We start from the raw sequence: 12,250 nt of genomic DNA on the forward strand, positions 1-12,250 counted from the left end.
TAAATTCAGTCACACAAAATTATTTAGAACTGAGGTCTGAATATTAGGGTAGTAACACAGTCAAAGAGATTTATATATATATATATATATCCAATATATTGACAGTATTCAATGCAATTCATTCCATGATGTTGGTTATCCAACCAAAAGAATTTTGGTGGTTTGATTTTTACTAAACATCCATGAATTTTTCAAACCTCATGAGGTTTGTTTTTTCAGATTTCACTGATATTACCTCATATAACTGAAACTAATGTGCAAGCATGGATATTGGTATCCTGCTATCATGGAGATGAAGAGTGAATCATTTTGGACAAGCTGATCAAAAGCTTGGTGAAAATGTCCCCATTGATTTGAAAGGAAGAGAAAAGCAGTGAATGATTTAAGGTAGATGATTTGATAATTTTTATTTATTTGAATTTCAGTTATTTGGATTTTCAGGTTTCTAAATAATTGAGGTTTTTAAAAATTGTTTCCTAGTTTTTGAATTTTTTAGAAATGTTCAATTTTTGATAGCTCTGGCAAATGCAGGATGTGGATGAGCCAAATGATTTGCATAATAATCAGAATCAGGTTTATTATCACTGGCATGTGACAAGAAATTTGTTAATTTAGCAGCAGCAGTTCAATGCAATACATAATCTAGCAGAGAGAGAAAAATAATAACAATAATAAATAAAATAAAACATAATAATAAAGTAATTTTATTTACATCTGACACTTTTTCAGCCACAGAAATTTACTGAAAATAGATGGAGCTGCCTTTCACCAAGCACTCGCTGCAACAATTGTACAAAGTACTTCTCTGTTTTCTTTAGAGTGCACTTGGTTTATTGGGTCAGAATTTGTGATTAGCATTGAGATGAAGAAATAGGATGGTGCGTCAGTATGGGGGGGGGGATGTATCTTACCTTCAGCACATTTGCACACATCACCATGACAGATTTTACTAAGCATACTGCTGTTTCCAGGGACATTGTAGAATCTAGTACAACTCTTTGCTATAGACAGAGGAAAAATGGTGTGAATATGACAAAATTTAAGCAGTTAATTAGAACATTAATACCTGACTTCTTAAAATGCTTTATGTCTGGCAGTAGCTCTAACTGCTATGTATAGAAGTACAGTTTTCATTATCAAAATAAAACAAATTGAAATGAACTAATATTAGGAACAAATCAATTGAAATCCTTTACAGTTACCTTTTACTGAATATTTACCAACAGCTTTCAATGGTCAAATTAATAAATGTATAGTGCGTTGTTTTGGAATTTTATCATTAATCTGTAATTCATTTGATTAATCTGTTTTAAGGCAATGTGACATTTTTTTTTCCAAATAGAAGGTATTTATATACTTACAATAATTATATACTTAACAAATTTCATTACATAATTTCATTCCAAAAATTTAAACTCAATTAATAAGGCAGCCATCTAAATGCTCACTTGTATCATAGTATTCATAGATCTTGACAGAGGCAGGTTGAATTAGCCCAACTTTGTAGAATTGGTGTACTTTAAATGCAACACAAGTGTCTTCAAAGTTTGATACCTGTTTTAGATAAAAAGCCACAGTGTATGTATCAGAGTACAATTGCTCATCTTCAAGACACATCTTCCTCTTTCCTTTCCAGTCCTGAAGAAGGTCTAGGCCCAAAACGGCGACTGTTAATTTGTTTCCACAGACGCTGCCTAACCTGAATTTATCACTGTTGCTATTGTTCTAAATTCCAGAATTCCCACGGGTACTGTGGAAATCCCTTCAGCAGAAGGATATCAGGGTTCCACAAGGGATGTCATTGCCATCATTTCAAGCATAGTTACTAATAAGTAATGAAGGAATAGCCACAACACATAAATTAAAACAGTATATGTGAATTTAATGAAACTAGGATAGTATTATTGGTAGCATTGCTCTCCAATAATGGTTGTTTAATAAACTTGTTATTTCAGAAACATTTAAAACAAATTAAACTTGCACCATAATGATATACAAAACATTGAGTAACTCAAGCTGGCTAAATTTTAAATATGAAATTATTAATAAGAAAGACTTATTATCATTTTAGAAAGTTAAAACTCATGAGCACAACATTATCTAATATAGTTTACCTCTTCTGGACTAACTTACCGAAAGCCAATGAGATTGTTACTTTCTCCTGCTTGTATTGTATGTGATTTTCAATAAACCCGATCTAGTGTTTACAAGTTATCACATTGTCTAAATTATCCACTTCTTGAACCAACTTATGGCATTACTCAAAGGTAATTATGCAGGAACAGTTAAGTGAGGTTTTAATTAATATCAGATTTTGAGCTATTGAAAAGATATAGCTTCTTATAATGATCCTGCTGTTCCCAGTTGTACCTCCTCCAAACACATCATCTGTTTATTAATAATTAATTTTCCTTAAATCTGTTATTTGGCCTCCCCTGTTTTTTTCTCCACCCCTCCCCCATTTTCCCTTAAAACCTGTTTACACTGTAATGTTACCTACTTCCAAGGAAAGGGCTTTGCGCTGAAAGGCCATCCCTTATTCTCTCTGCAACTTCTGTCCAACCTATTGTGTTTCACCAGAAGTTCCTACATTTCATATTAGCAGCACTTTGCTTTTGCACTGTGGATTCTTCTCCGACTTCAAAGACAGAGTCTCAGGATGAAAAACGACTAGCTTCCACTCTGCTTATGGACTCGGAGGTGATTTACAAAGCCAAAGCATGACACACAGAAACCTCAAAGCAGGGGCATGGTGTATCCTGTGATGTAGTGTATTTCTTCTGCAATTCACACAGATTTGTTATACTATCCCATATGTTCCTTTTCTGCTAAGTGGCCATGGTCCAGTAATTCCCAAGAGAAATTACCAAGAGACATTGCCTATTCACCATGGAAGCTTTGAGAAAATAACTGCTTTTTGTATTCCTCTGTCCACCTAGTGATGTCCTTGTATGACACAAATTGGAATAGAGTAACTGGTTCATGTTTTTGCATCCAGTGCCATGCATGTCAATGATGTGGCCTACCAATTGGAATAGAAGGACTGATGTCTATGTGACAACATGGCTTGTTAATGTATGCAGTAAATCTGAAAGAGTATGTGCAGGAAACAACAGCAGTATCTTTCCAGTTTCTTGTAGTGCCTGCTATAGAATCCAGTAGAGGATGGTGGAGATCATACTCGCAGCATGGCATTTGTACTCTTTATCTTAGAACATTTTCATGCAATCATCCATCCAAGGGATGGAGTTCAGCTAATGTACATTATTTTGAATTAATTAATTTAAAATTTACCAAATATTTTAAGTTACTTTGGACTTTTAGTGTTGTTTTAATCTTTTTGATATTTTTTATACCATATGATTGATTTTAGTTTTTTCCTAAACATTTAAATATAAAAGAGAAGCATACCAGCTTCTTGTTTTGCAACAATTTTAGCTTTGAAGGGATGGTCATTACGGAGCCCTTAACACATTTCTGGGGTTAAGCTTGTCATTTATTGTGAGAAGGCACTGGGTTTTGTTTGGCTTCAGTGGGTAACATTTCATCTATCACCTCCAAGTCAGAAACTGCAGGTTCACGTCCTACGCTAAAAACTCGAATACTAAACCTTCTGTGCAGTTCTGAGGGAGTACTGTCCTGTTGGAAGTGTTCTTTGTCAGACAAGGTATTAAATTTGGCTACAAATGTCCTCTTGGAACAACTTTTGAAGAAGAGCTCGAAGCTTTCTCCTAATCTTGAACAAAGTTTTCTCCTCAACCCAACACCATGTAAATCCAACATCTGATCAAGGGTCTCGGCCCGAAACGTCGACAGCGCTTCTCCCTATAGATGCTGCCTGGCCTGCTGTGTTCTACCAGCATTTTGTGTGTGTTATCTGATCATAATCTCTGGTGCACATGTTTAAACTTTTTAAATACAAAATGGGGGTCAACAGACTATTACATTTTTTGAGATATCTTTCTATAATTGCAAAATATAAGAATCTTCTTACCGAATCTAAATAAATGATCAGCGATCCTCTGGCGGATAATGCTTTGTCAATTTCATATCTTGATATATAATTCTCAATTCCATTTTTAAGCTAGAAACAGTAGAATAATTTTAATGATGCATGCTTTGTAAAGTCAATCAGTAAAGAAATGCAAATTAAGCAAGTCAAAAGTCTTGGACCCATTTGGTGGCAGGCTTATACAAGTGGATTTCAGGGTAAAGCTGAACAAAAGGTCTGAAGGAGGGGAACACCAGCAGGTTGGATTGGTGAGAGAGTGGTGGTGGCACTGAAGGGTAAGAAAGGTACAGAAGCATAGTGTGGTGAAAGTCAGGGGAAGAAAGATGGTAGCCTGCTAGTGGATAAATATATTCCTGTTCATTTTGCTTCACAGGTTCTGAATACCTCTTCTACATTAACACATCACTGGTATATTCTCTCTTGACCTTATCTGATTTAAATAGAGATGATAAAGTTCAATTGAGCTATGAGGGCTACTCCAGCATTTTTATGAACATTTGATTCTCTTTGCTAGCTAGTGGTTGTAGCCCATGCAGAAGGTTTCAAAACCAACAGAATATACGCTCCACCTATATCTTCTATAACCTTAGTTGGAAACATGAATATTTCTACTAAATAAATTCAAGTTGTTCTTAATGAATAAAACATGACATACTTGACCAAGATCATTGGTATCTGGAGAGAATCCAGTCAACATGGAGATATCTAAAATGACCATTGAGGATTCTTTATTGTCATTATAGCTGTAAAGGGGAAAGTAAAATAGATTAGACCATACCAGATCTTTTGGAGCATAACTGAAACAAAAGAGGAGAGCAAAGTGAGGTTACTTCTGATGAGGACTATGAGTGTTCTCCCAATGATGAATAATCAGTGACACCTCTCAACCATCTCTGCATGAAACCCCATTAGTGAGAGGATCACCACTTTACAAGGTGTAAACAATAGTATGCTGATGGCTTGAAATAATGAGCTTCATTCAGCTCTGTCCATTCTGTGGGGTTATTCACTTTTGAAAGAGAGGATGACATATTTTGTGTGATACAAATTTCTTTGCACAATATGTGTCAAGCCTCATTCCTGAAGAAGACCACTGAAGCAGAGTCCTTCCAAGTGGGCTCAGCAGGTTTTGTAGCCTCACTTCTACCTCCATTCTTCTCCATCAGCTCCACCTTCCATCCCACTGTCCTATCACGCTCATTTTGCCAGGAGCAATGGTCAAAGTTTGCCTTGACCATGATGAGCATTTCTGTGTGCTGAATCATGTGCCTTTTGTGGCCGAGAACCCCTGACTGCGGCACAGGGAAATGATTGGGAGTCTCATTGCTGTGAGGGGTGCTCCTCCACAGGTCCTGTTTTGGGATTTTGTGTTTGGATGTAAGCCATACCAACAGCCTTTTTTAATAGGAAGCTCAATTTGGTGTTCATTTTTTTTTTTTAAAAAGGGATGTTTAGCACAGACAGAAAGATGCACTGACTCTTCACTTTGGAACTTTCTTCTATAATGGCAATAAATGTTTGGGCAAAAATCCTACATTTGTGAACCAAGTCACAGGCATTTTCGAGGGATAAATAAAACAGGATATGGATCATCAATTATACATGATCTTACTGGATGTTGAAACAGGATAAAAGGCCTCATAGTTATCCAAAGTTCCTCTTTTCTTATGTTTTCTCTCATTAATTCCTGAAACCAACTTCTTGCCTGATAATGAAATACAAATGCAACTCCAAACTCATTGAGGTTTGAGCCACTTACCGTGCACAGATTTTTATCAGGAGAGTATTCTGAGCACCTTCAGGTCGCTTGGCTACAAATATGTAAAGGAAGGTGAATTATTATGATCTCAAATAATTTGATTTCCAATTATAACTCTAACATGAATAAAGGGAAAGTGCATTCTTCAATGAACTTATATAATTAAAAAATACTTTCTGATACACTTGCTGCTGTAATCTAGTAAATGGAAGCAAAATTTCAGCCTTGCATTCACGTGCAGGTTTTCAGGAATAACTGTTGACCAGTTTGCCAAGGAATATCATCAGCCTGAGAGATCAGACAGAAGATTGGCTGAGTATCTGGTTTGGAATAAATCATGTCTGATGGTGCAGACATCATTCAGACGTCATTCCATACTGCCTTATTGGACAGCTGTTCAAATAGCTGAGTGTAGCTTAAATCCAAGACTTTTCTGGAAGTAACAGATTTTTTTTTTCTTTTTTTTCTCATACACATTTATTCTGTAAATTTGAAAACAATAAAAAAAGTTTTAAAAAAAAGAAAAAAGAAAAAAAAGAAAAAAAGAAGAAAAGAAAAAAAAAGAGAAAATAAAAGTAACAGATTATTGACAGAGCTAAAACTGGCTTTATGTGCAGTTTATATTTTGAACTGTCAACCTGCTGATTTGCTGCTATTCCTCTGGCTACTTATCTGACGCTTAGTATCACAGAAGACAATTCAATTGTATTGAAGGGAGTCCTCTAACCAATTCAACACTTTCAATCAAATTCGAATTATGCAGAATTATCTGCTCTGTGGAATTAATCCAATAGTAATTGCCCAGATTCTCACCATTTCTTCTTAGACAGTACAATTCCTTCCCTAGAACACTCTGTCCTGTCAAATCTACTCCAACTTCAAACACTTCATGGAATATTCATAGTCTCAAGGAGCTTACTGATCAGATGGAGGCTTTATGGCCATTTGTGACCATATTGTCTAAAAACAAAAGGCTAATCACATTTCTCAGTTGTTGATTCGAGTGCCCTTGCTCATTATTTAAAGGTACAGTTTCTCCATCTGCCACCTTTTGAGACAGCCAGTTCCAAACTCCATCACTGGCAGTGAAATGTCTTGTATTCTCAACTCTCCCCTCATTTTTGCTTCCAAGTTCTAATTTTTTCCTATCAGAAATCCTGTTTGATATCAATTCTTGGCAATTTTATATACTTTAAAAACATTGCAATATTTGAGGAATTATGCAAGTTGACAACTCCTGACTGCTGGGAGGCCTAATAGCATAAATCATTTGGGATATTTCTGACTGTTGGATGATTGTAAAACTATATCAGGCTTGCTGCTAATATTTGTAGTTATGTTACTGATATGGTTGATCTTACTGTCGAGTTTCATTTGGAGTAATAGTCATAGGAAAGTACTGCATAGAAACAGGCCTCTCAGCCCATCTAGTCTGTGCTGACCCTTTTAAACTGCCTACTCCCATTACCTGCACTGGAACAGTAGCCCTCCATACTCCTTCCATCCATGTACCTATCCAACTTTGTTTAAACATTGAATTTGAGTTTGCATGCACCACTTGTGCTAGCAGTTCATTCCACACTCTCACGACCCAGAGTGAAGAAATTTCTCCTCGTTCCCCTTAAACTTTTCACCTTTCACCCTTAAACCATGGCCTCCAGTTGTAGTCCCACCCAACCTCAAGGAAAAAGCATGCTTGCATTTACCCTATCTATACCCCTCATAATTTTGTATACCTCTATCAAATTTCCTTGCAATCTTTCCTTATAACTCAGGTCTTCCAGAACTGGCAAAATCCTTGTAAATTTTCTCCATATTCTTTCAACTTTATTTACATCTTTCCTGTAGGTAGATGACCAAAACTGCACACAATAGTCCAGATTAGGCCTCACCAACATCTTATACAACTTCAACATAACATTCCGTCTCCAGTACTCAATGCTTTGATTTATGAAGGCCAATGTGCCAAAAATTTTCTTTTCAACTTTATATACCTAAGACACCACTTTCAATGAATTATAGATCTGTATTCCCAGATCCTGTATTCTACCACACTCCTCAGTGTCCTACCATCCACTATGCAAGGCCTACCATGTTTGATCCTACCACTGCAAAACCTCACACCTGTCTTTATTAAATTATAACCATATAACAATTACACGGAAACAGGCCATCTCAGCCCTTCTAGTCCGTGCAGTACACATTACTCTCACCTAGTCCCACCGACCTGCACTCAGCCCATACCCCTCCATTCCTCTCCTGTCCATATACCTATCCAATTTTTCTTTAAATGACAATATCGAACCTGCCTCTAACACTTCTACTGGAAGCTCATTTAACACAGCTACCACTCTGAGTAAAGAAGTTCTCCCTTGTGTTACCCCTAAACTTTTGCCCCCTAACTCTCCACTCATGTCCTCTTGTTTGAAACCCAACTTTCAATGGAAAAAGCCTATCCATGTCAACTTTATCTATCCCCCTCATAATTTTAAATACCTCTATCAAATCCCCCCCCCCCAACCTTCTACGTTCCAAAGAATAAAGACCTAACTTGTTCAATCTTTCTCTGTAACTTAGGTGCTAAAACCCAGGTAACATTCTAGTAACTCTTCTCTGTACTCTCTCTATTTTGTTAACATCTTTCCTATAATTCAGTGACCAGAACAGTACACAATACTTCAAATTTGGCTTTACCAATGCCTTGTACAATTTTAACATTACATCCCAATGTCCTATACTCAATGCTCTGATCTATAAAGGCCAGCATACCAAAAGCTTTCTTCACCACCCTATCCACATGAGATTCCATCTTCAGGGAACTATGCACCATTATTCCTAGATCTCTCTTATCTACTATTTGATTGCTATTTTTCAGCTCATTTTCCAGCAGATGCAGATACCCCTGCAAGCCATGATAGCCCTCCTCGCCGTCTACTATGCCCAATCTCAGTGTATTCAACAAATTTGCTGATCCTAAAGTAATGGTCTTTCCGTAGAAGCATTGTTTGGGTTATGGTTAGAGATAATGGGTGCTTTAGAATGTGAGCTGGGTCTTTTGTTTGGCAGGAGATGGAGAGAGAAGATACTGCAGAGAACCGGTCCTAGGATTTGACCCAGTGGGGGATCATGATTCGTTGGAGCAAGGAGCCGCAGTCTACTGAGGATCGGTACAAATGATAGACTTTTGGAAGAGCTGAGCTCCAACTTGTGTAGATTTGATTCTTTAATTATAATGGACCCATTTTGTTTGTTTTCTCTTTCTAGACTGGACTGTATTCAGGAATTCATCTTTGAATCTGGATGAGTATGTTGCAGTTCATTAAAACCTGTGTGGATGAGTGTGTGCCTACAAGACTTACTATACATTCCCAAACCAAAAGTAGTGGATAAACCAGGAGGTACATCGTCTGCTGAAGGGTACATCTGTGGCATTCAAGTCCGGCAAACCAAGCCTGTACCGGAAAACCAGGTACGATTCGCGGACAGCTATTTCAAGGGTGAAGAGACAATTTCGAATGAGCTTGGAGGCAACATTGGATACACTGCAACTCTGGCAGGGTCTGCAGGACATTACTTTCTATAAAGCGAAACCCAATAGCATGAAAGTCAGCAAAGTCACTACCAGATGAACTCAACGCCTTCTATGCACAGTTTGAAAGGGAGAACACGACTACGTCTGTGAAGATCCCTGCTGCGCCTGATGACCCTGTGATCTTCATCTCAGAGGCCAATGATAGGCAGTCTTTAAAGAGAGTGAACCCTCGCAAGGCGAAAGGTCCTGATGGAGGTAAGGTTCTGAAAACCTGTGCCAACCAATTAGCGGGAGTATTCAAGGACATTTTCAACCTCTCACTGCTACAGGTGGAAGTTCCCACTTGCTTCAAAAAGGCAACAATTATACCAGTGCCTAAGAAGAATAATGTGGGCTGCCTTAATGACTATCGCCCAATAGCACTCACATCGACAGTGATGAAATGCTTCGATAGGCTGGTCATGACTAGACTGAACTCCTGCCTCAGCAAGGACCTGGACCCATTGCAATTTGCCTATTGCCACAATAGGTCAATGGCTCGCCACATGGCTTTAGACCACCTGGACAACATAAACACCTAAGTCAGGATGCTGTTCATTGACTATAGCTCAGTATTTAATCCCGTTATTCCCACAATCCTGATTGAGAAGTTGCAGAACCTGGGCCTCTGTACCTCCCTCTGCAATTGAATCCTTGACTTCCTAACTGGAAGACCACAATCTCTGCGAATCGGTGATAACATATCTTCCTCGCTGATGATCAACACTGGTGCACTTCAGGGCTGTGTGCTTTACCCGCTGCTTTACCCAGTATATACACATGACTGTGTGGCTAGGCATAGCTCAAATACCATCTATAAATTTGCTGACAATACAACCATTGTCGGTAGAATCTCAGGTGGTGACGAGAGGGCGTACAGGAGTGAGCTATGCCAACTAGTGGAGTGGTGCCACAGCAACAACCTGGCACTCAACGTCAGTAAAACGAAAGAGCTGATTGTGAACTTCAGGAAGGGTAAGACAAAGGAACACATACAATCCTCATAGAGGGATCAGAAGTGGAGAGAGTGAGCAGTTTCAATGTGTCTGAGGATCTATCTGGTCCCAACATATCAATGTAGTTATGATGAAGGTAAGACTTTATTAGGAGTTTGAAGAGATTTGTCATGTTAACAAATACTCAGAAACTTTTATAGTTGTACTGTGGAGAGCATTCTGACAGGCTACATCACTGTCTCATCTGCTACTGCACATGACCAAAAGAAGCTGCAGAGGGTTGTAAATGTAGTTAGCTCCATCTTTGGTACTAGCCTACACAGTACCCAGGACATCTTCCGGGAGCGGTGTCTCAGAAAGGCAGCGTCCATTATTAAGGATGTCCAGCACCCAAGGCATGCTGTTTTCTTACTGTTACCATCAGGTAGGAGGTATAGAAGCCTGAAGGCACACACTCAGCAATTCAGGAACAGTTCTTTCCCCTATGCCATCCAATTCCTAAATAGACATTGAATTTTTGGATACTACCTCACAGTTTTTCTGTTTTGCACTTTTTAAAAATCTATCCAATATACTTACACTGTAATTGATTTACCTGCTTATTTATTATTATTATTATTTTTACTTTATTTTTTTCTCTGCTAGATTGTGTATTGCATTGAACTGCTGCTGTTAAGTTAACAAATTTCACATCACATGCCGGTGATAATAAACCTGACTGATTCTGATTCTTTTCTTCACTAAAGGAGATGAGTTATTAAGTTCAAACTTTCTGCATAATCACTCAAAGAGTTGAACTGCATGTGCATGTAATGACAGCTGTGTAACCCATCTCCTTCTACATTAGGCCACAAACATATCAATCACCCCTGCTGTGGACCACTTCTGGAGGTCCAAGATGCCGACTTCTACAAAGAAGGGATCCATATGCTCCATGACCACTGAACTAAATGTCTCAATGTAGGAGGGGACTATGTTGTAAAATAAATGTGCTAGGTTTTCTAAAATTGACTCCTTCTACCTTAGGCCACTGACTTATCAATCACACCTCATATATCTGGTCCCTTATATAACCTTACAACCATATAACAATTACTGCACGGAAACAGGCCATCTCGGCCCTTCTAGTCCATGCTGACGCTTACACTCCCCTAGTCCCACTGGCCCGCACTCAGCCCATAACCCTCCATTCCTTTCCTGTCCATATACCTATCCAATTTTACTTTAAATGACAATACCGAACCTGCCTCTACCACTTCAACTGGAAGCTCATTCCACACAGCTACCACTCTCTGAGTAAAGAAATTCCCCCTCGTGTAACCCTTAAACTTTTGCCCCCTAACTCTCAAATTATGTCCTCTTATTTGAATCTCCCCTACTGTCAATGGAAAAAGCATATCCACATCAATTCGATCTATCCCCTTCATTATTTTAAGCATCTCTATCAAGTCCCCTCTCAACCTTCTACGCTCCAAAGAATAAAGACCTAACTTGTTCAGCCTTTCCCTGTAACTTAGGTGCTGAAATCCAGGTAACATTCTAGTAAATCTTCTCTGTACTCTCTGTTGATATCTTTCTTATAATTCGGTGACCAGAACTGTACACAATACTCCAAATTTGGCCTTAACAATGCCTTGTACAATTTTAACATTACATCCCAACTCCTATACTCAATGCTTTGATTTATAAAGGCCAGCATACCAAAAGCTTTCTTCACCACCCTATCCACATGAGATTCCACCTTCAGGGAACTATGCACCATTATTCCTAGATCACTCTGTTCTACTGCATTCTTCAATGCCCTACCATTTACCATGTAGGCCCTATTTGGATTATTCCTACCAAAGTGTAGGAATACCAAAATGTAGGAACACTTATCAGCATTAAGCTCCTTCTGCCATCATTCAGCCCACTCTTCTAACTGGCCTAAATCTCTCTGCAAACTTTGAAAA

At 38.3% G+C, this 12,250-nt stretch overlaps 1 protein-coding gene across 1 annotated transcript in view; it reads right to left on the bottom strand.

Annotated features, from left to right (window-relative positions):
* The window catches only part of LOC140741526 (complement C3-like), a 313,216-nt gene that overhangs the window by 8,750 nt on the left and 292,216 nt on the right, over positions 1-12,250 (bottom strand). The window contains exons 33-37 of the mRNA XM_073071820.1: positions 5,772-5,823; positions 4,668-4,755; positions 3,995-4,084; positions 1,449-1,554; positions 912-1,001 (exon numbers count right to left, since the gene is read on the bottom strand). Coding sequence (XP_072927921.1) covers positions 912-1,001; positions 1,449-1,554; positions 3,995-4,084; positions 4,668-4,755; positions 5,772-5,823 — 426 coding nt within the window. The remainder of the gene's footprint in view (positions 1-911; positions 1,002-1,448; positions 1,555-3,994; positions 4,085-4,667; positions 4,756-5,771; positions 5,824-12,250) is intronic.

This window comes from Hemitrygon akajei, chromosome 18 (assembly GCF_048418815.1).
Source record: "Hemitrygon akajei chromosome 18, sHemAka1.3, whole genome shotgun sequence".
Lineage (NCBI taxonomy): Eukaryota > Metazoa > Chordata > Chondrichthyes > Myliobatiformes > Dasyatidae > Hemitrygon > Hemitrygon akajei.